Source organism: Vulpes vulpes, chromosome 2 (genome assembly GCF_048418805.1).
Source record: "Vulpes vulpes isolate BD-2025 chromosome 2, VulVul3, whole genome shotgun sequence".
Taxonomy (NCBI): domain Eukaryota; kingdom Metazoa; phylum Chordata; class Mammalia; order Carnivora; family Canidae; genus Vulpes; species Vulpes vulpes.
This window is the reverse complement of record NC_132781.1, coordinates 60,260,530-60,288,515: the sequence shown is the minus strand read 5'-3', so window position 1 is coordinate 60,288,515 and position 27,986 is coordinate 60,260,530. Positions and strand designations below refer to the sequence as shown.

The 27,986-nt window shown below is 54.3% G+C and overlaps 1 protein-coding gene across 4 annotated transcripts; it reads right to left on the bottom strand.

Annotated features, from left to right (window-relative positions):
* Positions 1-167: 167 nt before the first annotated feature.
* On the bottom strand, positions 168-25,932 carry LHX6 (LIM homeobox 6). 4 transcript variants are annotated; one of them, XM_072748712.1, is made up of 11 exons: positions 25,873-25,932; positions 25,553-25,707; positions 24,333-24,404; positions 23,743-23,925; positions 23,265-23,386; positions 14,221-14,441; positions 11,342-11,442; positions 11,035-11,130; positions 10,557-10,731; positions 7,112-7,215; positions 168-2,382 (listed from the first exon to the last, which is right to left on the bottom strand). In XM_072748712.1, the coding sequence occupies exons 2-11, from the start codon at positions 25,634-25,636 to the stop codon at positions 2,362-2,364; spliced, it is 1,179 nt and encodes a 392-aa protein (XP_072604813.1). In that variant the 5' UTR covers positions 25,637-25,707; positions 25,873-25,932; the 3' UTR covers positions 168-2,361. The 4 variants fall into 4 exon arrangements, with proteins under 4 accessions (XP_072604813.1, XP_072604811.1, XP_072604814.1 ...); XM_072748710.1 differs by lacking the exon at positions 7,112-7,215 and having other exon boundaries at positions 25,873-25,920; XM_072748713.1 differs by lacking the exons at positions 25,553-25,707; positions 25,873-25,932 and adding an exon at positions 24,720-25,414.
* Positions 25,933-27,986: the final 2,054 nt, after the last annotated feature.

Here is a 27,986-nt window from a genome sequence, read left to right as displayed (position 1 = left end):
ACCTGACTGCCCACAAAGCTTAGACTGGAGAAGAAACTCACCGTCATGCCTTTGCAGCACAGTTGACTAACTGGGAAATAGCACCGATTGTCCAGGAAGCACTTGTCTACAGGCCAGGGGCCTGAGCCCTTAACCAGAGAGCAGGAAAGAAACAGAATCCCATCATGTTCTGGATTTAAGTGCCAGCACTTCTACTTGCATTAACTTTATTTATTACACAAATAGGACATTTACAAAGCACAACATGAAAGGTATGTAACAAAACAGACATTGGTTTTACCAAAAAAGTGCTTACAATTTTTTTTCCGTGTGTGTGTGTGTTTCTCCCTCTGTTTTATATTTAAATAAATAGTCTTCGTGGCCTGTGCGTTCCCAGGCTGCTCTAACAGGCTAGTGGAGACATGTCTGAATGGCAACATGCTACAACCACATGATCCACGCAAGGAACAGACCTTCAGGCGGGAGGCTCAAGGCAGAGTGGGAACTAGGTGACCCTGGGCAGGGTTTGGCTGGCCACTTACCACATGGCTGTGCTCAGGGCTTCTATCACCAGGAGCAAAAATCAAAGGAAACATGAGAGCTCCCCACTCACCAGGGATCAGGCCCAAGCTTCTCTTGCTAACATCAGCATCCTGTGCAGTGCCAGGTATCAGCTATTCAGGGGATGAACAGGGCTGCGCTGACTGCATTCCGGTGCTACCTTCGCTTGGCTCTGAGTCCCATGGAACTGTCTTTGGAAGGGAAAGGAAGCAGGTTCCCTTCTCAGGCTACACCTGTACCTCGCCCTCCTCCAGGTCCCAGAGCAAGAAAGGCATGTAGGTATTCGTTTTAAGGGCCAACTTCAGGCATTTGGATTCCGAAACCTTATCCAGACTCTGAGAGTGATGCAATCAATCAGCGGTGTCCACCATGGGCAAAAGCAGGGACAGCAGATACGTATGTGCCATGAACATGCTTTCCCGGTCCTAGAGTCTCCTTCCAAAAGCAATGTATCGGGTTAACCAAAGCAGGAGGGAGGACTTGGGCTAGAACATGCTTACTAGCAGCCTCTAATAGGTAATGCATCAGGACACTAAGTAATTCTGAAATTACAGGATAAGCTTGGGACAAATGGGCGTCTCCTGAAAACATAAATCATGGCCTTGTACAGCCCAAGCCCTTTTGTTTGGGGTGGAAGAGTTGCAGCAGAATAGGGTGGTCGTGAGCACAGCTGTGTCTGGCCTCCACATTTCCGAGTGGGGGAAGGGGCTGGCTCTGCACAAGGGTACTGGGGAAGCCCACCAGTGCCCCCTGCAATTCTGGGCTCAGCAGGTTCACCTAAGCAGCAAGCACCTTCTCTCTACTCAGAAATGGGTCCAGAATTAGCATTCTTACCACCATGTCCCCGGGCTCCATTTCCCCAGCTCCCCCCATGAAGGGCCCCTCCCTCCAAGGAATCCCCCATGGCGCTTGGGGGCCCAAGTGCCCCCATCAGGAGTCAAGTAGCCAACAAGGGCCCCTGACTCTAACCCGCACGAGCATTCAGAAATGCCCTCATACATATCAAATAACATTTCTGCCAGCTGTCCTGTATGGATGCCAGATAACTAGGTAGGAACAGAGTCTCCCCATATATACCCCGAGTTTTCTCTTCTCTCTCCTTAAAATAGTTAGTGCCTCCCACACCCAAAATGCTACGTCGTTCTCCAGTGGGAGTCCTGGCCACCCCCCTCCCAGCCCCTGCCTATCCCCCTGCCTCTTGGTCTGGACCGGCCTCCATCTCTGCCCCGTTGGGCCTCTCAGGGTTGGTCAGTGTCTCTTCTCTCTCTGAATTAACTTGACATAACCAGACAGATGGAAATGATAAAATTAGAACATAGCTTTCCTTTGGGGACATCCCACAAACACTGTAGAGTTTTCCAGACAAAAGCAACAGAGTGGATAACATTGGGGGTTGTCGGCTATTCGGAATTCAGAGATGGTTGCAAGGAAGAAGTAAATAAAGGCCAGGATGGGAAGAAAGAAAACCTGTAAATTAGAAGGCTGTTGGCGCTGCATGATTCAATTTGGCCTTTGGCCTTTTGCTATTGTAATCAGCTTAAGTTGAAGATGACTCCTGTCTAAATGGAAAAACAGGCCGTTGTTTTTCACCCTGATTCCAAATTTCAGGGAGCTCTGCCTTCTGAGAGGAGGACTCCGTGGTGCCTTGGCAGGTTCTGGTTCTCAGCAGGAGAAGGGAAGGCCAGGCCCTGGGGTCCAGCCAGAGGCGATCAGGACAGCGGGTGAGGGGCGGATGTGTCGCGGGTGGATCCCTGGCAGTGGCTTGGACACCAGCTTTCGGCGGCTGTGGGGCAGTGGTGGGGTGCCCGTGGACAGACAGCATTAGTACTGAAAAAGGATGACCTGCAAGAGGAGGGCATAGGAGGTGGCTGAGTTGGGGGCCTGCCACACCTGGCAGTGCTCCCCCCTCCAGGTCCTCGAAGGCATGAAGAATGAGGACCACTTGGGGCCCAGATCTGGGTTCAAATCCTAGCTCTTTCATTTACTTGCAGTGAGACCTTGCACAACTTACTGTGCCTCTCTGAGCCCGTTTCCTCATCTGTAAAATGGGATTGACAAAACCTCTCTCTCAAAATGGTGAGGATTCAGTGAGATACAGGAGCAGCAGGACATGTCCACTGCACCATTCCCTGTGCCCAGCACTGCGTAAAGTGCCTTACTTACGTTACGGAACAGAAGCCTCGGCCCCATCAGTGTGTCCTGCCGTTATGTTTGTTCTACAGGGTGGGCACTGAGGCCTAGAGAGGTGAAAGTCAGTAGGCCCCGTGATCACACAGCTGGGAAGCGGTGGACCCAGGCCGGGCCCCAGGCCAAGCTCTCTTTGTTGTTACCCATTGCCTCTACTGCTGCAAGGCCACAAAGACAGTAGTCATGGATGCTTACTATACCCTGGGCAATGGGCCCAGCACTTCACTTGATCTTCATAAAGCCAGAAGGCAGCCAGGTACCAGACACACAGTGGGTAATCAGGAACCGTCTGCCCCTTTCCCTCACCCTCTTCCACCTAAAGCAATGGGCTGACTTCTCATTGCCACCCACACAGGATGACTGGCTGGCTGGTCAATGGGAGGTGACTTGTCCCAATAATACATCAGGAGGCACTTGCAAGGGGTCCAGGGACATCCAGTGGGCATGGCCATATGGCTGTTCCATTTTCTGATCAGGAATATTCCTTGCCCAGATTGGTTACGATGAGGAGGAGCTGGAGGCGAGCATAGGTGATGATCTCCCTAAGCACAATCATGGTAACCAACATCTGTGGAGCACACTCTGTGTACTACGCACCATGCTACATGCCTCCCAATCATTATTGCATTTACTCTTGGCAACAACCTTAGGTGGTGGCAACAGTTACTATCTCTGTTTTGTGGGGGTGGGAATGGAGGCTCAGAGAAGTGGATTGTGTTCCCAGGTCTCACAGTGAGACAGTGGCAGAGCTGGAATTCAGAATCTGCCCGACTCCAGGGCTGACACCACATTGTCTCACCCAACATTGGCCAATGCTCTTCTCTGACCTCTGGGATGCCTGACTTTGGGCTCTTATCAAGAGAAGCTTCCTCAAAAGAGATAAAACTCTGGTAAGACCCTACCCTCTGTGGGCCTCAGTCTCTCCAGGTCTGATCAATGACAGTATGGCCCTGGTTTCTAAGAGCTTTCCAACTTCTGAAATTGTGGAATCAGAGGATATGGCCAAGAAGAAAGGTGGTTCCGGAAACATTCAAGCAGGTGTGGCCAAATGATGATGTGGTGGAGGCAGGGGGTGCTCCCTGCAAATGCTCAGAGCTCTGTCCTACTGGCCAGACCAGTCCTGGTCTTGAGTGGGTTCAGGAGCCTGCCCAGGGATTACTGTGTCTCCTTACAGCTGGGCCAGTCAGGCCTGGAGGGATTTGGGAGAAAGTACACACAGTCTTGTGCTGATCACACACAACCCACCAGGCCATCCTTGTGGGTTTGGCAAGAAGTGGACAGAAAAGGTCCCCAGAAGCTGGCAGGAAGGAGTGACAGTGAGAAAGTGGGAGGTCATGAAGGAGGGAGAGACATTTTTTTGTAGAGCTGCTGGATGTGAAGTTGGAGATGAGGCCCAGCAAGAGAAAAACTCTGGTGAGGCAGCCAAACCCAGGGGCCAGAAACCTCTAGAGCAAAAGCTGCCAGACCCGAGACTGGCTCATCCTTCAGACTGAACCAGACATAACTGAACCAGACATAACCACAAGCCTTGCTGAGTAACTAGGAGACAAGGCTCAGCTCCAAGAGCAGAGCCCAGCCCTAAACATTTCTGAGGCTCCCCTCTGCCCTTCATATAAAGCCTGAAGCCCTGGCTCCCTCCCTCCTTTGTGACCCCTGTCACTTCCTTGGGCCTCAGTCACACTAATTGCCCTGTGGTCCCTCACACCCAGGCTCCTCTTGCCTGTGTACCTTTGCATCACTCTTCTCTCGACATGGAACACCCATCTTCCCATTCCTTGCTTCTCTCTTGGAGCTCATTACCCCCTCTTCTGGGTCCTCAAAGGCCACTTTCATCCCTCAGCTCACCTGCTCTGTCACCCTGTTCACCTCCTGCTCTAATTCACATGCTCCCTGAGGACAGGGATGATGCCAGCTTGCCTGTGCAGTCCCTGTGCTGGTCTGACGGGACAAGTGGCAGCTCTGAGATGGGCGGTTTCAAGGCGGAGGCCAGCTCTACCCCCACTCACTGTGTGATGCTGGTGAGCTGCTGCTCTGAGCCCAGGTTTCTGTATGTGTGACTTGGAGCCAATCAGAATCACCCTCCCAGGGACACCGGGGTGGCTCAGTGGTTCAGCTCGAAGTGTGATCTCAGTCCCAGGATCGAGTCCCACATCTGGCTTCCTACATGGAGCCTTGCTTCTCCCTCTGCCTGTGTTTCTGCCTCTCTCTCTCTCTCTCTCTCTCTCTCTCATGAATAAATAAATACAATCTTTGAAAAAAAGAATCACCTTCCCAGTGAGGCTGTGAAGGGTGAAGTCAGAGAGAGCACAGTGTCAACTATAAAGTGCTCCGAAAGGAAATGATGAGTGGCCTGTTGGAACTTCAGAGCCCAACAGACAGGCAGCATCACTGCACAAGTCACATCACCTCTCTGAGCTTCGGTTCCCTTGTTTTTACTATGAGAAAGGCCATCCCCACACCCACAAAGTGCTTGGAAGGCATCAATCGGACAAATTGTGTAAAGCACCTGCTGTGAATGGATGAGTTGCTGGAGCAACAGCAGCTCTAGCTCTAAGCAGGACAATCTTGTTGGGTGTTCCTGGGGCATGCTCACCCACCACCAGGTCTGTGGGATTTTGTATCGCACACTACGGCTTACTTAGAAATCCATCTGTCCAACTCGGTTGTCTGCACCATATACCTGCCCCACAGCACCCTGCAGAGCCTGGCACACAGCAGGTGCTCATGCAGGGTAAGCAGAGGTATCCTACGGGAGTGGTCCCCACCCCAAGCCTCCCCAGCAGACTCTCTAGGGGTAAGGCTGGGGAATCTGCTTCTTTACAAGCTTCCCAGGTGATTCTGAGGCATGCCAAAACTGTGCTCTGCTGGCCTGGAAGGTCCCTGGAGGCCCTTCCAGCTGGGAAGAACTGGCCCAATCTTCCTGGCCCACTACACCTGCTGACTCCTGGGGGTTCCCTGCGTCTCTGAGGACTGCTACAGCGATTATTCTAAAAGAGGCATCCATTCAATAAAACTAGAAAAATTAGAACAGAATAGAACAGAATAGAATAAGGGCACCTAGCTGGCTCAGTTGGTAAAACAGGAGACTCTTGATCTCAGGGTTGTGAATTCAAGCCCCATATTGGGTGTAGAGAGTACTCAAAAAATAAAATCCTTAAAAATAAATAAAATAAAATACAAAAGAGGCCTCCAGGGCCTCCCAGCTGCCCCAGGACAAAGTCCAGACTCCTCCACCTGAGCTCCCCCCCTCGCTGTTCCTCCCAAGCCTGCGTGCCAGCAGTGTTGAACTGATCAGGGTTCTCTGAGAGCCAATGTGGCTCACACTTTCCCTGACAATCTCTGATTCAGCCATGAGGCATGTGCGCAGACAGTGCCCTCCTCTAGAAAGTCCTCTTTGGTTTCTCCTGAGCTGTGTGCCCCGACTCTCCAGCTCCCTGGGCTCCTCTGTCAGTTTGATCCCACTGTGTTGTGATTGTATTGTGTTTCCTCCTCCAGACTGTGGCCCCTACAGAGCAAGAACCCTTCTTTCCTCATCCCCATGTTCCTGGCAACTGACTCGGGGCTGCTCAGCAAAGTCAGTCTGCTGAATAAATTAGGACGTACATGGGTTCCCATACAGGCTCTGGGACCTAGCGCAAACTGTACCTCAATTTCTCCGCTCCTAAAACAAAGGGTCCTCCTAGGACAGAGGTCTGCAAGGCTAACTGAAAGGTGTCTTGGCACCGAGAGGGAGCCAAGTGGGAGTGGGTCCTACCCACTCAGAGTTTTCACCTGGAGCAGTTCTAACTACTTTTATCTGTTTTATGGGTCACGGAAAAAAAAAAATGTTTTAAAAGGGCCAGTGCTTAAATACAAAGCTTTCAAGCCGGTGGCACGGGGGAGTGTGTGTCTAAGCACCCTTCTGGTTGTTCAGTTCTGATGTTTGAGATAGCCAGAGATCCCGCTTCCACAAAGGAGACCCTGCCAGTTGATCAAGGTCACCTGCTCACCTGCTATCCCAGGGCCCCATCAGATAGGGGTATTCACTCAACAGACAGGGATGAAAATCAGGAAGGGAGAGGAATAGGTGACAGGCTAGGTTGCAGGGTGGTGTGGGATGTAAGCCTTACTTGGAACCACAAAAGGAGAGCAAAGCAACTAAATTCACAAATCTGAAAAAAAGAAGGCCAACTATTGGGGAGAAGGTGAGGGTGGGGCCTACAGGGAGGCTTTGAAGTGGCCCCTGTACATAGAACACGCTGCTCAAGCCACTGCCTTGGGAGCGCGGTGGGGGCTGAAACATGCTGGGCAGAGGGGTATGCCACAGGGCAGCACATTGCCTGCCAGAAGCCCATCCTTGGGCAGGAAGGCTCTTACCCACCACACCCAATCTGGCTCCATTTACCTTCTCACCCCGGTTGGAGAGTGGCCCATCCATGTCGGCTTTGAGGTGGACGGGGGGTGCGGTGTAAGGCAGCCGGCAGTGCACCTGTCCGCACTGTACCTGACCTGTGGATGAGAGGATGCCTTGGAGCCCATCCTGCAGCCTCCATGCCGGAGCCCACCTGCCCCGTGCTCAGCAGGCTGGAGCCCTGGGACCAGTTTCACCTGGGCCATTAATGGCTGTGTGCGGCCTTGCACCAAACTCCAACAGGGTTGGTTGAAATGCTCTATTTGAAAATCTTTATAGTCTATAAAGTGCTACTCTATAACTGCCCAGCTCTCTGATAAACACTCCTAAGCAAATATGTATTTAACACTGACATGCAAAAATGTACCCCATTATTAGGATCCTTCTTGGTGCCCTGTACCTTCTTATTTCCTAGGTAGCTCTCGGGCTTTACTCTGTACCTCCTAGAGGGTCTGGCACTTTTCACCTTAATGATGCTGTCCTTGACCATACTATTCATAACTGCAGCCCAACACTCACCTTTCCCCTCCCTATCCTCCTTCCCAGCTTTATTTTTTCCTCCTTAGTGCTTACCATCATCTGACCTACTGTATATTTTTATTGTTGACTTGGCATTGTCTTTGCCAACTAGAATACAAGCTCTAACAAGGGCAGGAATTGTCTGTTTTCCAGACTCTAGATCTTGATGGATTTCCAGTACCTAGAATGAGGTATGACACCTAGCAGGCACTCTGAATATTGGTTGCATGAATCACTGTACCTTATTCCAACATCTAAAACTGTCTGGGAAGTCCATCCTTATATCTGACTCAAATTTCCTGTTTCAGGGCTTCACCACTACAGTGGAAAAGTCCATGGCTTCTCTTGTTCCTACACTTCTTTCTCTTAGGTCACATGGTCACAGGGGAAACAGCCTATAGAGAGACCTACAATTAATATGTAACTTAGTACAAGTCACTGCACCTTTCTGAGCCATAGTTCCCTCATCTGTAGAATAAGGCAGTTGTATTAAATTAGGGATTCTTAACCTGGGGTATTCTAGGAGTCCATGAACATCTTAGGATTACACTGAAAACTATGTGCATACGTGCATCTTTCTGGGCTCTGGTTCCACAGCTTTCTATCAGTTTCCAAGCCCCAAGGCCCCAGGAAACTCAGAATCCTGTGATGTTAGTTAACTGCAAAGCAAACTGCTGAGGTGTTATTTAGTCATGCAGCAAGAGGCAACAGGTCCAAACACCCTTGACACTTCCTGCCCCACACTGGGTTCCACCTCAAGGGCAAGAGGAAAGGGCACCTGCACCTCAGTCCCATCTCTAAGCATCTAAGACACACCCAGGCTTCATCAACAAAGTATGTAGGGAGAGTCTTGGCATGACTCCCAAAGGGGTCACCTAGATGCATTACCAACTCCACAGCTGGTGGCCCAGACTCCTGGTACCTAGAGAGTTCCTGGTCCTTGGCCCCTTTAACAGATGATCTAGATGTTCAGTGGGCTCTGTGCAGCCTCAACATAAGTCATTATTTAGAAAAGAAAGGAAGAAAAGCCCCTCCTACAGAGCAGATGGTTCAGAAATGAAACCATGCAAAGAGACAGGGTTTCCAACTGGCTGCCTGGTGCAGCAGGCAGGATTCTGCACTCCCAGCTGTGCCAGCTAGAACCACCACCACCATTACAAGAGCAGCTAATACTTCTCCAGCATCTACTCAATGCTGGAGACTTGAAGTCAGTGATCTCATCTGCTGCTAACACACTGCTCTGAGATAAGTATTCTCATCGTCCTCATTTTCACAGATGAGGAAATTGGTATTCCGGGAAGCAAAGAAGCTTGCCTGATGTCACCCAGCTAGTAAGTGACAGGGATGGGATTAGAAGCCTGACAGTCTCACCTCAAAGACCACAATCAACCATTAAAGAATACTGGCTCCCGTTAACTTGCTGCAGACCCTTGGTTTCCTCATCTGTACAATGAGATAGTGGTTTCTGATGTTTACAAACATGCTTAGTATAGTGTCTGGCACATGGCAGGGGCCCAGTAAGCAGCAGGGCTCTCTCTGACCCATTCCCCTTTCTCTTTCCCTTTTACTTGGAGCCAGAAAAGGGAGGATTTGTGTTTGTGGGTATGTTGCAGCCACTTCTATTTTTCTGGTCATGCCCAGCTTTGGGGAAACAAACACACTCAAATGGGATGAAAATCCACAATAAGCACCTGCTCAATAGCAGATTCACTGAATGTTTATTCACCCAGAAATCCACAAGGCTACCTCCCTCTCTCCACCAGACTTCTGCTCAAAGGTCACTCTATCATGACCCACTCCAGCATCCCCATGGCACCCATTCCCCACTGACATGCCATTCCTCCTTCCTTTATTAGTTGATTATCTCTCCACCCATGTCCCACTGTGGAATGTGAGCCTCAGGAGCACACAGATTTTGGTCTACTGTGTTCTCCACTGTATTCCAGTGCTCAGCACAGAAGGCACTCAAGAGTATTTACTGAACACAAGAATGGATTTTTAACCCCCTGAAGCAGGCGTTATTAATGTCCCAGTTTACAGATGAGGATACTGAGATTCAAGGAGGGCAGGTAATTTGCCCACAGCCTCCCAGCTCTGCATACTCCTGCCACACTGCTGTCTTCAACAACCCTAAATGCACCCATGCCACAATGCTTCCAGAGCTATGGCCTGCCTGCATGCAGCTCCTCTGCTGCCCTGCACTCCTACCTCCCCAATCCATGAATCTCACTAATTCTTGACCATCCTTCCAGTCTCAGCTTGCTGAGAGGCAGCATCTCCACAAGCTCGCATCCAGTTCCTTTCTGATAGCCATCATCACCATTAAACCATGCTCTCGGGATGCCCTGGTGGCTCAGCGGTTGAGCACCTGCCTTCAGCCCAGGGCGAGATCCTGGGGTCTGGGGATGGAGTCCCACATGGGGCTCCCTGCAGGGAGCCTGCTTCTCCCTCTGCCTGTGTCTCTGCTTCTCTCTCTCTCTCTCTCTCTCTCTGTCCCTCATGAATAAATAAAGAAAATCTTTACAAACAAACAAACAAATAAATAAATAAGCCATGCTCTCGTCCGTCTGGTTATCGTGCTGTGTTGCCTCTCCATTAGGACGTAGGTTCCACCCAGGCAAAGAGTCTGCCCATCCTGTTCTTTCCCTGGTCCCTGAGCCCCGGCACACAGTGCCTACTTGGAAAGTATCTTTTGAATGGCCCAACGGCTTTTCTCTATGACGGTCCCGACTCAGTAAAGCAGAGAGTGGGACCTCAGCCCCTCTCCGCAAGCCCGCAGGTGCGCGGCACCTCACACTCCACGTCTTCTCCCGAAGGCTCCAGAAGGCCTCCCACGCCTGCGGCTCCCGCGCGCTCCTCCGCGCTCCTGGCCCCTCCCCGCGCCGGCCGGGCCGCCCCGGTGTCGCGGTGGGTCACTCACTCTCAATGTAGCCGTGCAGGGTGACCATGCGCGCCCGCTCGGGGCTGCTGAACGGGGAGTAGTGGATGTCCTCGGGCAGGGCGGAGGGGAGGCGGGACGGCGGCGCCCCGGACGGCGGCACGGGATGCTGCGGCGTGTGCTTTTTATGACGCGCCCGGCAGTTTTGAAACCACACCTGCAACGACAGCCTCGGCAGCCTCAGCCTGCGGACCGTCGCCGCGCCGCCGCGGGGCCCAGGAGGGCCTGCCTCGCCGCCTCCCGCGGACCGGCGGCACGTGCGCCCCACGCCGGGCTCCCGAGCCCCTGGCCCTGGCCCCGAGCCCCGAGCCCCCGGCCCCGCCCCCGCTGGAGGCCCCGCCCCCCGGCCCCGCCCCGGCCCCGCACTCGCTGGAGGCCCCGCCCCCGGCCCCGCCCCCGGCCCCGCACTCGCTGGAGGCCCCGCCCCCGCTGGAGGCCCCGCCCCCGGCCCCGGCCCCACCTGGATGACCCTCCGGCTGAGGCCCGTCATGTCCGCGAGCTTCTGCAGCGTCTGCGCGTCCGGGTTGTTGTCCTGCGCGAACTGCGCCTGCATCACCTACGCGGAGCAAAGCGGGCAGGGAAGCCGGAACCCGCCGAGGCCTCCCAGACCCGGCCCAATCAGAGGATCCGGCCCGGAGGCCACGCCCCCGGGAGCTGCGGTCCCTCCCCGCCCCCCAGAGGCCCTCTCGGCCCCGCCCACCGCGAGGCCCCGCCCACCGCGAGGCCCCGCCCACACCCCTGGCCGCCCGCCGCCCGCCGCCCGGTACCTGTAACTGCTCTGCGGTGAAGGACGTCCGCGCGCGCTTGGCCGGCTTGGGCTGACTGTCCTGTTCCGAGGGCACTGCCCCCTCCAGCGTGAGGCCGTTCCCTGGGGGTGACAGAAGTGGCTGACCACGCGTCCCCATCTCTTCTAGTGGCATCCTGGAAAGGACGGGGGTGGGGGCAGCTGGTCCCTGGAAGGGTCGGGAGCGGAATTGGCTCCGAGCGGGGATCCCAGGGCCCTAGTCCCTGAGCCCTTTGAGAAAAGGGGCTGTCATTTCTGGGCGCCTGCTCAGTACCAGACACTGCTCTTTTGGCGTGTCCTTTGTGGCTGTGTCACAGCCCGACTTTACAGCAGAGGAAAGAAACTGAGGCTCAAAGAAAAATCTCTGCCCAGGACCATGCATGCTCGCGCCTAGTGGCTTACAGCTGTCTGGCGCCAAACTGGAGTCCCTCTTAGCTTAAATTGGAAAAACCAAAGGCTGGTGAAGGTAAGGTGCTAGCAGGTGACAGAACTGTGATCCTAACTTTATAAAAATGTATGGAAGCAAAAAAGGTTGAAACGATATACTCCGAGGTGTTAGCAGTGGTTACTTCTGAGGAGTGCAATTAGGGAGACTCTATTTTCAATTTTTTGAAATATTGCATGATTGTTGCAAAAGCCTACTTTTGAGGTTTTTGCAACGATCATGTCACTTTATTTCCCTAAATTTAATTTTGTTAACTGGAGTATATGTTAGCCTTTCTCTTTCCGCTTATATTACTTTTATAATCACACCAAGTACAATACCGTTTCATTTTGAATGACTCATTTTTTCTAGGTCATACATGCTCCTTATCAAAAACTCAGAAAATACAGATAAGCACAAAGAAGAAAATAAAAATGACCAGTAATTCCACCACTGTTCACAATTAGTTGTATTTGTTTTTAATTGGGAAAAACACTATGTTGGGGGCGAACCAAACAAATATGCCACCATATATACAGAGAAAAAAAAAATCTGGGAAGATAGACACCAAAATATGAGAGGTAGTGACGTTTAGAGTGATCTTTATTTTCTTCTTTTTGCTTAACTGTCTTTTCTAAAATTTCTATGATGGATGGGTGTGTGTTTCAGTTTAAAGGTAAAACAGTAGGGGAGCCTGGCTGGCTCAGTTGGTAGAGCATGTGACTCTTAATCTTGGGGTCTTGAGTTGAAGTCCCATGTTAGGCATGGGACTTGAATTTTAAAATTTTAAAAATAACAAATAAATAGATAAATGTAAAACAGTAATCCAAACTGAGGGCTGCTCAGTAAAGGAGTTCTGAGGTCCCAGGCCTTCAAGCTCCCCCGCGTGATAGGAGTCTGGGGTTGGCCTGGATGTGAGAGCAAGAGTTGTAACTGGCAAGGCTGTAGCTAGGGGTGGTCCTGATTGGTCTAGATATGGAAGGAGCCTAGGGTCACTGATGAGCCATGGTATAGGGGAGCCCTGACTTCTGGGATTCCATCCCAGTGCCACTACTGACTTGCTCACCACTGCAGGTAACTTCCTACACCACCAGCCTTACTTGCTTCCCACCTAGGCTACTTAGTCCTGATCCTGGCAGGAAAAAGTGATGGCCTTGGGCTGGAACTCTCAGGGAATTCCTGACTAGTTCCCAGGCTAGAAATTGAGGCAGGGTGGTCCATATACCTCCGGAGAGGCCCTGAAGATGGGACAAATACTTTGTGTTATTAATGTCCCAAAGGTGAGCAGGCAGGACAAGGATTGATGTGCCATCTTTTTCAATGGGAAAATGAAACTTAGAGGGGCAGCCACATCTCAGCAGCCTCCCTTGTTTAATGAGGTCTGATTGAGGGTCCCTGGAGCTTGGGAATGGGGTGGTATTGTATGGTGGTTAAAAGCCTGGGCTTTGGAGTCAAGCTGTCCTGCCAGTATGTAACCTTTGGTAAATCACATACTGCAGATAACCTCTGCCTGTTTCCTCATCCGTAAAATGGGGACACACCAGCTACTTCTCAGGGTTTTTGTAAGGATGACACAAAATAATGCACATTACAGAGAAGTTAGCAGCTTCCAAAGACCCAGACAGGAATATTATGGAAAGGATCCTTGACTCTGCCCTCATCCAACCTCCACTCCTACCCCTTTCTAGCCGCCAACCCAACTGTGACTCAGCCTTCACAATCCGTGCAAAATATGAACCCTGTCTGCTGGTCTGTGTGTCTTGGGGAAACAAGGTATTGGAGCCAGAAGAGATTTAGGGATCTTTCTAGTTGACCATCTATCTTGCACAGATGGGGAAACAGGCCCAGAGAAGAAAGGAAACCCCATATGTCAGCACAGCATACCAGAAGCAAAATTGGAGCTCATATCTCCAGACTCAAAGGCCTTTTTCCTTACAATCCAGGATGAAACCCCCACCCCCAAGCCTCTAGCTTGGAGCTGCTGGCATTTGAGTTGGGAGAACAGAGTCGAATTATCTCTCCAGGACTGGCCTACGGCCAATTCCAGGCAGCCAAAGGGGATCAGTCCTCAGGCCAACCAGAGCTAGCCAAAGTGGAGCCAGCTGCCCCCATTATGAGAATCATCTCTAGGGTTCATTGAGCGCCTCCTGGCTTTACAACACATCAGCTCATCTATCTTTGAGAAGGTGTCTTATCATTAACTCCATTTTACAGATGAGGAAACAGTTGGAGAGGCAGACTGACTTCCTACTTCCAAGCAAAGAATGGAGCCCAAAGTGCATGCTCCATGCACAGCCCCACACCTTCGCAGGCTCCAAGTGATAAAGGGAGTGCCTGCTCCTAGAGGAGTGCGGTCAGTGCCTTCCGGTGCTGGGGTGGGGTGGGAGAGGGCTGGGCACAAAGGTGTGGCAGGGTGCTGGGTGGGGCGGGTTGGGTACCGTTCTCAGCAGCTCTCTTGAGGTTCTCGATCATGGTGTCGTAGTGGATGCGGCACAGCACCTTCTCCTCCACCAGGCCAAACTCCTCGCCCGTGGACAGCTGGCGCTTGCATGAAAAGCAAGCGAAGCAGGCCAGATGATAGGCATTGCCGCGTGCCCGCCGCACCCAATCGCTGGCATAGATCTGTCGACCGCACCGTGCACACTTGGTCCCAAATCGGCTGTGGGACACCGGGACAGGAAAGGGGGGTGGCAAGGCTCAGACAGGCTACCCCTTCCCCCCACCAAATCCCAGTGGCCCGCCAGCACCCATACAGTTCTCTTTGCCTGGATCCACCCCATACTCCACACCTCTGCAGGCACCAGCTCATCTGAAGCTGAGCTGGTGGGTGGTTTTTATTTTCTTCTTGGCGCTTTTCTGAGTTTTCCAAATTTTCTACAGTGATCCCTTATATTTGTATGTAATGAATCTGTTCATGAAAATGTATCTTAAGTGCTGGGAAAATATAATAATACAATAACATGCAAGTTTTTGAGTACTTACCACATGCCCAGAAAGACTCTAAGTGTTTTATTCTGATTATCTCAATTAATCTTCATTTTGCAGATGAGGAAAATGGGGACCAGAGAGTTAAAGTAACCTGCACAAGGTCACATAGCTTGCAAGGATAGAAACCCAAGATGAGGGGCAGCCCGGGTGGCTCAGTGGTTTAGCACTGCCTCCAGCCCAGGGCCTGATCCTGGAGACCCTGTATCAAATCCCACGTCAGGCTTCCTGCATGGAGCCTGCTTCTCCCTCTGCCTGTGTCTCTGCCTCTCTCTCTCTCTCTTTCTTCCATGAATAAATAAATAAAATCTTAAAAAAAAAAAAAACAAGATGAACAAACTGTACCCCAGCTGTAGACATGCTCAGAGTTTCTTGGAAGCATAGACGGATATGCATTTGCTGGCTCTGTGCCCTTGAGCAAATTGTTTAACCCCTCAGAGTTCTCACTTTCCCTGCCATGAGCTGAGCTCCGTGACAACAGCAGTGACTACTGCTTAGTACTTTTCAATCTATTAAGAACCAGGCAGTCCCAGACTCTCAACTCCAGAGCCCCAGGACATTCTAGCAGTAAATGTTACAAAGACAAATAAACAAAAGACCCAGATGAAATGTCCCCTCCCCCATAAGCCTTCCTTGTTGGGCCTTTTCCCCCATCTATCTCCCCACTTGTAGTGTGGCTACTTGGGTGTGGCTGCCTCCACTAGCAAATTGGGAACCCCTCCAGGAAGCAGCTGAGTCTGGTTAACCCTGTTGCAGAAGTCAACGTAAAGCCTGACCTCTGAGCACCAGGGAAATTTTGTTCTTTAAGTAGATGACTCTGTCCCAACCCTCAGTCTGTGCACACTCTATTTCAGGGAATGATGCCACCACTCATCCAGCCCCTCAAGCTTAGAAACCTAAATCATGCACTCCTTCCTCTCCACCCCACATCTAACCAATCATCTGGCATTTGGTTCTTTTCCCTAAGTATCTTTGGGAATCCTCCCCTGTCTAGTGCCACTTGCTGTTCTCCTAGGCCAGTATATGCCCTGCTCTCCCTGTTTCCAGTGCCACCCCCAGCCAACAACCATTCCTCCACACAGTGGCCCCAGCAGTTTCCAACATTCGTCGTGAATCTGGTCCTGCCCTGCTTAAAATCCTTTGCTGACTCCACTCTACCCTCAGGATCTGGTCCAAGATCCTTGGCGTTTACAATACCCAGCAAACCACAATCTCTTAGACTCATCTCCTCCCTAACTTTCCCCATCCCACTCCCAAGCAGGAGTCCCAGGCAGCTAATATCTAAGGTCAGTGCCAGATCTCTATGGCCCCCTCTGAAGCACCTTCCCAGCCCAGGCCTTTGCACAGACTGTGTGCTCTTCACACACACACACACACCCCTCCCTGCAGAGTCCCTCAGTCCCTGCACCAGGCTGGCAGTGACCGTCAGCCCGTCAGATTCTTTGGCTCTCCCTCCCACCCGCTGTGTTCCATTGCGTTCCTGGGAGAGGACCAAGAAGATGTGCCTCTGCCATCCACCGGCCGGCACACTTCCACCCAGAGGAGCTCTCGGAAATGCCTGTGAGTGTGTGCAAAGATCAGCCTAGCAAACGCGCTCTGGTTACAGCCTCGCCTGCTTTGGCAAAGGCAGGCAACTGTCAACTGCATAAACCCTCTTGGGTTGAGCCGAGTGCGGGAGCGCGGAGGCCCCGGCCGCCCGGCCCCAGACGAACGCCAACGCCACGGTCTCTGACCAGGAGCGCAAGGGAAGCCTGTCGCTGGCGGCGCGGTTGTTCAGGGAGGCTGCGCTGCGCGCCTCTGCTGGGCCACCGCCCCCTACACTCAGGCGGTTCCGGACCTCGGAAACTCGGCTTCCCTAGGGGACAGCCTAGCGAAGCCCGTGGTTTCCTTCCCAATCGCTCAGTAAAGGGGATCGCCCAGCCCAGTGTTGCCCACTGTCGCCGAGGAGCAGCCCCGAGTGCCGCGGCCCGGCCGGCTGTACGCGGACTGGGGGCACCGCCAGGCCTCGGGGGGCAGGGAGCGGCAGCCGAGTGCGGAGCAGGCAGGGCGCGCCAGCTCCCGGGGCGCAACGTCTTCACTGCACACCCGCGGCTCCGCGCAACCCCGTGAGATGGAGACTCCGGCACCCATTGTGCACCCGTGGAATGGGAGGTTCGGAGTGGACAAGTGACTTGCCCAAGACCACAAAGAGCGTGGGGCTTGGGGTTGAGGTCCGTTCTGAGGTGCAAAAGGAACCTAGAACCTGCGGAAGCAGCGGGGCGAGAGTTGATAAGAGCTGGATCCCAGGTGTATTAACTGGTAACCGGCCCGATCTGCCCCCGTGGTGTCCCTACTCCCAGCCACGGGTCCTTGCAAAGTCCCACGCATAGGGCCTGAGGCCCAGCAGACTCAGGAAGGCGAGGAGTGCTCCCAGGGAGAGGGGAGAGCGGGGAAGGGAAGGTCCCGGCCTTCAGAGGCGGGATGAGAGCGGCTGCGTCTCCAACCTGTGCTCTGGGCGCCGAGCGCCGGCCCGTGTTCCGCGCCAGAGTACACCACCCGCGATCCTCACGCTTAGCTGTGCCAGATTCCTCGTCTTTCACCGGAGATGAGTCCAAGACACCCTCACGCCCCTGATCTTCCCGCTGCACGAGTCCGGGACGCCCGGGCGCCTTCTGCGCCTACACAGTGCATCGTACCCGCCTTGCTGCCAAGCGCACCCCGCGAGTGATCTCTCACCAACTTGCTCTCCCTCCACGTGTCACCCCAAATGACAAGAGCTGTTCCCAGACCCAGGATCTCCCCGGGCTCCCCGCAGTTCGGCCCAGTCAACGAAATCACCTTTGTGATGGATCCTGGGATGAGGGTGAGGGGGTCATTAAGCAGTTTTGGATAGGTTTGCCGGCCGCTTCAGAAATGTATCCCCCACCCAGGGCAGGGGTCAGTGACACAAACAAGGGAGCATGAGGAGGCTTACGATCGAGGCTCTCTGACAAACCGATAGACTCCTTCCCAGGCGGGCTTCGAGGCCCGAGCCGCCGGATTCCGGAAGCAGCGAAATAGGCGCGAGACAACGAAACTTCAAGAATGGGGTGTTCGGGAGCTGCGGAGGGAGCGCCAAAGGGATTAGGGGCGCGGCTACTGCCCTTCCACCCCCAGCCTTGTGCGCGTCCCTCCCTGGGTCCTGGTGTACACCGTGGGGTAAAGGCGCAAAAAACCGACAGGCTTTGGGCTTGGAGAGGTATCTGTCATATGCCACGCATCCTGGCAGCAGCTGAAAGGAGTGGGGTGGCCACCATGCATCTCCTTGCCCTCTCTTCCCCAGTAGGGAATAGAGGCATCTGGGTACTAGTGGTTGTGCGGAGGGAGCTGTGCGTGCTCCACCAGGTCGAGCTCACTCTCCTGGCCTACTTCCTCTGGATACCGAGTTGGTGTTCATTATTTGTTAGATGAATGAACCTCAACGAAAGAGCCTTTTGGAGTTTCACTACCTCTCCGTTCCCCCTTATTACCATACCAGAAGCTAAATCGAAGCTACAAATGGAAAGGCCAATGTTAGTTAGGAAGCTGGAGAGCCAGTGCAGAAACTCAAACTCAAATTCACGTATTTTGCGTCCAAGACACTCACTTGACTGCATTAGAGAAATTCTAAGAAGCCAACAAGGTGGATTGGTGGTGGAGCCCCTCCTATCCCCTCTGTTCCTTTCTTTCTAGGCAAACTCTTAGGAGAAGAATCCAGAAAAAACAGAACCAGCAATTATGAGGTTAAAACGCCCCGCTCCTTGGAGCTCCTTGGAGATCCCAGTCGGAGGCCCCTCCCCAGAACTCCTCTCTCCGCTCCCCCAGCATCTGTCCCCCAACAGCTGGCAGCCGCTGGACCCCCTCCCCCACCTCTACCGCAGTGGGGGGCCTCTGGCTTCCCAGCTCTGAGCCTCCCAGGGGACCCTCGCTCTGGGGGAGGGGGGTGGGGTTCTCCCGCTAGACCCAGTGGTTGGGAGCTTGGGTTCTAGGAGGAAGGCCAGAGAAAGCTGAGGGCTTGCCCTAAGTCACATGGGCCAAGCTCGGGACCAGGAACTTAGGCCTGCTGCTGCCCTTCAGCCCAGCCCAGGACACTCTCTGAACCCCACCCGAACAAACGCCAGGAGCAGGAGTTAACCCTTTACTCCCCATTGCCATGCGCCAGAGGCAAGAGGGCCAGGGACCATGGCGACCTGATCCTGGCAAAGTTGATCTAGTCACAGCCCCCCCCCCCCCCCACAGGAGGTCCCTCCTGTCCTAGTGATCCTAGGACCCAGCCAGGTCACACACCAGAGCACAGAGTGGCTTCTCCTTGTGCGAAGCCAATGAAACTGGGCAAGGAATCTCAGGTCAGGGAGAGAGAAGTCATTGCCATTCCATGGACCTCACCTTGTAGAGAGCAGCTGCTGACATATCTCACCTATAAAACAGTACTGAATGTTTAGACTCAGGGATGGTGGAGTCAGGCAGCCAGGAGCCTCACCCAGGATCTGCCACTTAGTAGCTGTATGACCTCACCTTTCAAGACATCAGGTCCCCTCCTATCATGTATAGAGCTTGAGAAGAGCTCTATACATTCTGGTGAGCAGTATCCTCACCCCTGCCCAGCCCCTCTTACACTCTCTCACTGAGTGATGGCGGGGGCTCCTCTTTCCTCTCCCTCAGGACATCAGTCTCCCCAGTCATACAATGGGCATGATGCTGGGGGCACCAAAAGAGGAGGCACTGCAGATCAGTTTGTGCCCTGTTTGGGGGGCAGCTGCTGCAGGTCAGTGGGTGGGAGGAAGCTGTCTAAGGTTGTGGTTGCTGAGGGCACTAGGGATATGAGTGGGCCAAAAAAGGAACTCCATGCCCCCCCCCCCCCCCCGCCCCGCAGGACTTTTCTTCACTTCTTGGAAGAAAACAGAAAGAAAAGTGGTCTTAACCCAAAAAGCAAAGTAATTAAAAGCAGTATCATATTTTCCCTGGTGGCCTGCTAGGACTCAGGGAGTAAGGGTTACCTGGAATCTGATTGAAACCACCAGGACTGATGGGATCCCTCTTTGGAAGAGACTGAAGGAGAGAGGCCCAGCAGTCTTGCCAAGGGCATCCTCCTATGCTCTGCAGCCTCCCTCCTTGCTGAGTTTGGGGGACCTTCCTAACTTCTAACTTCTGGAGCCAGCAACACCAGGCTCTGCCAAGGGAGACTATGGGGGATCTACAGGATGGTGTCAAGGAGGGGCAAGATAAAGGATGGAACAGAAGAGAAACCCTTCCCTGACGGATAAGACCAGAGGACCATGAAAGCCCCCTGGTGTCCCCTCCATGAGGTTTGGCTCTTTCCTCCCTCTCCCTACCCTATTGGGAGATTTTGGCCTCTCCTGGGGCAAAATGCTCCAGTCTACATCCCACCAGATCCTTGACCTTGGTCTTCAGGAAACAGAGGAGTAAGAAACTCAGTGCATGGCCTCTCTCTGAGCCCCAGATCTTGAGGGAGGGCTCTGCCTCACATGCCACCATTCATGCTTTCCCCAGGAAAAGCTCCTTCGAAGCAGCGACCTAGAGCCTGGGCTGCTGCTGAGAGCAGACAATAATCCCCGCCTGACACTCTGAAGCTTTTTCTTCCCCTTTTTGTGGACTTTATTATTTTTGTTACAGGTGGGACTGCCAGGGATGGGTTATGCCTGCAGGGAGACCTGGCTGGGGTAGAAATGATTAGGAAAGCCACAAGTCTTCCCTCATCCCAGGGAATATGAGCTTTTATCCTGTCCATTTTCCTAACCCAAAATCTGTTTTAGTTTTGCTTTTGGAGCTTTTGTCACTGGAAAAGGACTTACACTCAGAACCTGCTGACCAGAAATGGCCTGGCCCATCCCTCCAGGGAAACACTGCTCCTCAAACTGCCAGAGGAAATGCCGTCAGGGGATTTACTGTGCCCAGCATCCACTCTGCCAAGGGCGACAATGGAGATAATAGACGCATCCATAGCACCTGCCGTTTAGGGAGACTACTGAGCCCTCCTCCCTATACTGGTCTCCTTGGCATCTCAGACAGACAACCCTGGAAGTAGGAGATAGAGGGCAGAGAGATGTAGTCACTTGCCCAAGGTCACACAGTGATTCATTGTTGGCCAGATAGAGCCCAATTACTGCCTATCCCCACAATAGCTATACTTCCCATCCTCCACCCCACGGCAGTGGGAGGCGGGACTCCAGAGCCAGTGGAGGCTCTGAACAATGGGATCAGGATCTAAATTTTGACGAATCCTTGAAAGTCTAGTAAAGCACAGCATCCAAGGAGGCTAGGTACAACCTGGGCATGAGGTGAGGCTGGAGAAGCAGGGAGGAAGCTGCCAGCTCCACCGTCACCAGGACGGCCAGGAGAGGGGTCTACCCCCTGCCCTACTCTGCAGAAAGAGGCTTAGATATTATCCTGCTGGTTTCCTCAGGCTGGAGCCCTGTTCCTGGCTAGTGATGAGCCCCTAAAACAGCAGTTGGCTTGGTTTTAGTTTTTTTCTTATTGGTTTGTTTTGTTTTATTTTGTTTTTAATCAAATGGAGGCAGGCATAGAACAGGGAGGTGGCAAGACAGGGGCTTTAACCTCTACTTCCTGCCCTGGCCAGCCAATAGTCAGAGGGAACACTGGAGAAAGACATACCCACTACACAGTGATAACCCCCTCTGACGCACGCATGTAGCAGTCCACATCCACAAATCCACATCCAGATCATACCCTTGGCTCCTCAATGACCCCTCAGAGAAGAAGTGGAGTAGGAATTATGGGATTTCAGAATTTTCACCCTGTCACCTCTGGGTTCCTGTCCAGATGTAATCTTGTCCCGACTACCTTGCACACACACACACACACACACACACACACACACAAAGTCGCAACATTCACACAGAGAGACACACTCTTGACACACATAAACTAAGACAAATACTTGTTATAAAGGAGTACACACGCTGTCCTCATACCCCTGAACTTGCTCAGTGACACATTCCTCCAGTGCCACTGCACAGATCCAGACAACACAAGACACACAGACACTCCTTGCATGCTGAGTCCCAGGCCACCTGGTAGACCCCCATCTCTCCATTCACATCCCAGGTGCACAGTCTTTCACATCCATACACAAAAGAAGAATCCACTTCTGAAACCAGGCTTCTTATGGTTTCCCCAGAGTTACTCCAGCCCCAAACACTGCAAGCTTCACCCTAGACTCAAGATCCTCTCTTTTCAAGGGCCAGGAGACTCAAAGCCAGAGGCAAGGCGGCAGGCATTACCTTCCACCACTTTCCTTGACTCTCAGGAGCTTTCTGGGTCAGGGGTCTTTCTAGAAAGACTGAAGACATGATCCCTGCAGAGGCAAGGGTGAGAAGCATGTCTGAGGGTTTTGGGGCTGTTATAAGGGAATAGCTTACTCCACTTCCTGACAAAGCCCTTGGGAACAAGCATCCCTTCCAGAAACCAGTCCCACTCCACTCTCTGGACTCCGTAAGCCTGGTGGCATGGCCTCAGGTCAGGTTCACCCTTCCCACCAGTATCAGGCCTGTGGCCTGCTGTGCCCCTGACCTCGACTCCATGACAAGGTCAGGCCGGAGCCCTGTTTAGGAGCTGGTGCAGGAGGCAGAGAGGCAGCGATGCTGCGGAGGGGGAGCCTGGCAGCTGTGGAGAGGTGCAAGGAAGAGGCTCCGCAGGGTGGAGAGCCCAGCTCAGGGTAATCCCACTCCGGGCCTTGGTTGCTGGGCCCAACTCCCTCCCTCTCCCCTTCCTGTCGCAGCAGCTCAGAGTCAGAGCGTGGACCCCGAAGAGGCTGAAGCTCCGGACGGAGATGATGACGGAATGGAGGCTGAAACAGGCGCCTGGGACCCGGGCAGGACCCCAGACTGGAAATGCGACGCTCGACCGGCGCGGGGCTCTGAGTTGCGGCGGAGCCTGAGAGGTTGGAGCTTAGGGCGAGGTGCTTGGCTATGGGACAGGATCTGATTGCTGCGAGGCTAACGCTTGGGGCTTCACCAGACCGGACCCAAGGAGGAGCCAAGGGCAGAGCCGGTGCAGGAGGCTGGAGCCCAGGTCAGGGTCGGCCGGTAGAGACGCCGGCACTGCTGGAGTCGGAGTAGGGTTGGAACCCAGAGCTGGAGTGCACTGGTGGTGCAGACGGCGGCTGGGATCTGAGCGGGTTGGGGCCAGAATCTAGGATGTCAGGGCTCGACCGAGGCGCTTGATGTCGGAACTGGAGCCAGACACTGCAAGACCAGAGACGGAGCCAGAGCCGCGACCAAAACCGAGTGCGCCGCAGGAACCGGAGGGCGGGCCCCGGGCCCCGACCTGTGCCGGCCCCAGCGCGCGGCCTGGAGCTCCTCGTTCCGGGCGCGGAGAGCCGCAGGCCGAGCCCGCGGGCCGCGCAGGGAGTGCGCTCGGGCGGGCTCCAGCGCCAGAGACCACGCGCATCCCAGGCATCCTCCGCGCGCAAGGGCGGCCTGCCTGCCACGACACTGCTGGCCCGGCGGCCGCAGCCTACCTGAAGTAGTCCATCTTGCAGAAGATTTCCTTATTCTTGATGTAGCAGCTGTTCTGCTGCCTCAGCGACGTGCGACACACCGAGCACTCGAGGCACCGCACGTGCCAGATGAGGTTGTTGACCTGGGGAGGGGGCAGAGGTAGAAGACGGCTCAGAGCTGGCCTCTTTCCCCGCCCGGCCCCAGCCTCCCCGGCCCCATTTGCTGATACAGTAGCTGGAGGTCTAAAGGTGCGTGTGACTTCCCTACTTTTCTTCTGTACCAAGGGAGCTTAGGAAGTTAGAATTAAACTTTTCCCATTTTCCAGACGGAAACCCCGGGGGGGGGGTACAGAGAGGCTCTAAGATTTGCCCAAAACTGCACAGTCAGGCAGCGGCTGAGCCAGGATTAGGAAATTAGTGGACCTGGCGCCGCCTTTGGGGTCCTCAGGGCTGCGACCCACACCCCGCCAACACAGGCAACATCCCGCGCCCGTCTCACCTTGAGCAGATATCGGTCCAGGATCTCGAGGCCACAACTGGAGCAGATGTTCTTGCCGGCGGACGGCACGGAGGAAGCGGCGGAAGGCGGTGAGCAGACGGACGGCGTGCTGGGTGTGCAGGGGGAGGCCCGACCCTCGTCCTTGTCCAGAGCGCCTGCCAGGGCCTCGGCGTCCGACTGAGCCTGCAGTCGGGGGCAGAGGGAGAACCGCACGCTGAGCTGAGCGCCCAGCCAGGCGCCCCGCGCTGCTGCTGCCTCCGCCTCGAGCCAAACCTGGGGCCCCAGCGCATCAGTCGACAACGAAATTCTCCCGAGGCGCCGCGCCGTGGGCTACTGGGCTACAGGATGGGGATGGAAGGGCCTACTGGAGAGGAGGGGACGGCCCAAACTTTCAACCTGCGCGTCCCGGGTGCTGGGGACAGTTAAAGTCTACATTTCCGGGCGGGAGAACGGAGGCTCGGGGAGGGGCGGCGCCTCCCCGCAGTCGCCCCCGGCGCATGGGCAGCGGCTCGGGGCGGGAAAGCCGGTCAAGGTCCCCGGGGCCGGGCAGCGGGCGGACGGGGGGCGAAGGCAGGACCCGACAAACTCACCATGGCGGGCGGCGCGGTCCCTTCAAGGCAGCGGGTGGTCGCTTTGCAGCCGGACCCTGGCTGGGCCATCACCTGGGGGAGGGGGAGGGAACTCAGGCGGTGGCGGCTGCAGAACTGGCTCCGCGCAGCCTGAGCCCAGCGCCTCCCCGCGCCTGTTATATAAACCGGCGCGGAACAATGAGTCTTAACTTTGTAGTGGGCATTTAAAGCCCTTCCCCACAAAAGCGGTGTCTCTCTAATGAAGCAATTTGAATTTGGATTGGATTTTTTCCCTCTCTCTCCCCCTCTCCCTGCACTTAACCCGTGGCTCTTGAAGTAATCGCTTAGTTCCCTTGCAATCCAAGCCTCTGAGGGGGAAAAAAAAACACGCGCACACACACAAACTACCTGCAATTAGAAATTGTCGTGAATGCCCAAGATAAGAGGTAGCCAGAGTGTCAATTCCAACTGTCAATCAGTGAGATCCATCAGGCCGCCCAAAGAATTGCAAATTTGATTTTTTAATGGTAGTAATTAAAAATCGAATTTTTTCTCCCTCCACCCACCCCCCTTCCTCGCTCCCTTCTCCTCCTCTAGACACAAAATGCAAAAAGGAGAAAAGGGAGAAAGAAAGAAAGAAAGAAAATAAAAAGGAGACGAGGGGGCGTTTGAGGAAAATAAAACCCGGAGTGCTGGGAGCACCAGCTCGCCAGCCCAGCGCTGCGAGAGGGATGCGGCGAGATTGACACGAATTCAGGCGCCTTTCGAGGGCCAGGAGGAGGGAAACCCCGAGCAAAATGGGGGCAAGGTCCGGGGGGAAGTGGGGCCAAAAGGAGAAAAGAGGCGTCCAAGAAGAGGGACGAGCGCCCGCCAGCCCCTCGGCGCGCCCGGGACCGGCCCCGCGTCGGGATTCTCAGCGTTGCGCCAGCACAACCCCCGGCGCATCGGCGCTATCAGCGCCTATTCAGACGGACAATACCCGCCTCGCCTCCTCTTGATTCGCCTGTGTCTTTGCTAAATCGCTTTTTGAGAAATTCCTCCAACATTTGCATAATGTGTTCCCGCTTTCCGCGACCCCCCTCCGCACGCGCGCGAGCTCACACACTCACATACACACCCTCGCGGGCGCACCCCGAACCCCTCCTCCGCCCGCCGCCCGCCGCCCGCCGCCCGCCGCCCGCCGCCCGGCCCAGCGGGGCCCCGGCCCGGCCCCTGCCCGACCCGCCCGCTCGCTCGCTCACCTGGTCGGTGGCGGGGCCGCCCTCGGCCGGCAGCCGGCAGCCCTCGGGCAGCGCCGGAGCGGCGTTCTCATGCTTCCAGTACATGCATGGGCCGGGACGCGGCGGGCTCCGCGGGCACGCAGCGCGGAGAGCCGCGCGGAGCCGGGCCACGGCCACTGCGGGAGCAGAGCCCGAAGCAGGAGCTCTAGGAGGGCCGAGGCGCCGGCCCCGCCGCCCCGGGCCCGGCCCCGGCCCCGGCCCCGGCCCCGGCCCCCGCCCCCGCCCCCGCCCCCGGCCCCGGCCCCGGCCCCGGCCCCGGCCCGCGCGCAGCCCCGGCCTGCCTGGCTGCTGCTGCCGCCGCCTCGGAAGAAGGTCCCGACAAACTTGGAGAGGCCCCCGCCCTCTCCTCCCCCTCTCCCTCCCCCTCCCCCTCCCCCTCCTGGTAGTCCTCCTCCTCCTCTCCCTCCTCCTGGTCCTCCTCCCCCTCCAGCTGTGGCGGCGCCCCTGCCACTGGAGCCCCGCTCGGTTCAAGATGAGTCATGCGTGACCAATCCCCTCCCCGCCAAGGCAGAGCGAGACACACACAGCGAGGCAGCGACCCAGAGACACACACACACAGACACACAGACGCACACAACCTGGGAGCTGCTGACAGAGACTCCGAGCTGACGTACAAAGGCACCAACACCCCTACTTCCACTCAGCTCTGGAACCGTCCCTCCCTCAGGGGCACCCACAGCCCTAGGGCACAGCCCCACTCGCAGGTACAAGAGGAACCCACGGTCACACCTCGGGCGGAGATGGAGTCCATATAAAGTCACACATTACGCTCTGTTTATGCGGTCCCACTCCTGGTACATTTGTGCACACAGTGATGCCAGTGATTACCTGCTCACATCATTTACAGGAGCAGGAGCACAAGGCATCCACACTACACACCTGCACAAATGCCTCTGCTCCATAACAACCAGAGAGCGTACTGGCTCCGAAGGACTGAATGGGATTGGGTTGGGTGGGGGATGGGGAGTTATTTGGTATGGGTGGGGGGCGGTTCTCTCCCTCAATTCTCCTGGGAGGGATTGCCTGGGATATCCAGGTTCCCTCTGGGATTTGCTGAGCCATCCAGTCTAACGCACACCTCACCTTCTGTAGGGTTCTACTGATAGACAAGTTGAGGACGCAGGGGGAGCCCAGGCCTGTGGTTAGGGGACAGAGCCCCTAAACACACACACACACACACACACACCCCTCAGACTCAAATACAGAGGCTTACCCACACTAAGACTCCACATTATACACACACAAGTGGACACTCACAGCCTCCAGCCCCCTTCTCCACACACAAACTGAGCCTAGAGAGACACATGTAAATACACATCATCTTTGAAAAACAAATATGCACACTCAGACTTAGATCCAACCTTATAAACATCACAACACCTCACCCCCTACCATCACGCGGATCATCACAACCCCTGATTGCCCTCATTTACAGATGTGCACCCCCACACAACTGTTTTTACACCTGTACTCACAAGTGTACTCAAGAGAGCACAGATACCTACAGAGCTCCAAACCCATGTAAAACCTCATGTCCTCCACTCAGACACCCACAGATATGCCCACACATCCCTACAGATAGAAAAATTACCGTTTATAGGCAGAAACAGTATACACAGCTCTGCAGGCACAGGATTCTTGATAGTTACAGCCTCAGTCATGCAAACACACACAGGCACAAATAGCAGACAAGGGTATCTGCACACCGGTGTCATACTAAAGACCCACAGCTGTCTCCCTGAAAGATGCAAATACTGTTCCTTTATAGACACCAATATACACAGAATCAGCCCCAGCCCCATCCAATGCCATCTCCCACTCCCACCTAGTGATTTAGTGCTCTCGGACCCAGAAATTTAGAGTGAGGAGTTTCTCTCTGAATCTTAATCTTTATTTGAAGAGCATGATTGCAGTGTGAAAGCTAGTGAGATGTGTGCATATACACACATGCGCACACACATACACATGCGCCCTTAAACATCCACATAACCACAGATGAATAATTGCCTCCCCCTTAGTTATCTCTTTGCACCGAGTAAACTCAACTACTATATTATTCTCTTTAACCTTTGCAGCAGCACTACAAGGAGGTTATGTTATTATACTTATTTTTTAAAAGTGGGCTCCATGCCTAATGTGGAACTCGAACTCACTACGGAGATCAAGAGTTGCATGCTCTTCTGACTGAGTCAGCCAGATCCCCCTGTTATTATATGTATTTTGTAGTTGAGGAAACAAATGTGCAGGAGCCCCATCTCAGACTGTAGCACTCAGACTCCAGAAACCAAACTCTCACCTACTATGCAGTTCCACTCCTGAGTTCAGATTAGGTACGCAGGAAATCAAAATTGGAATAAGAGGTGTTAATGTCAATAGTGAGAGACTCTTGAGCCAG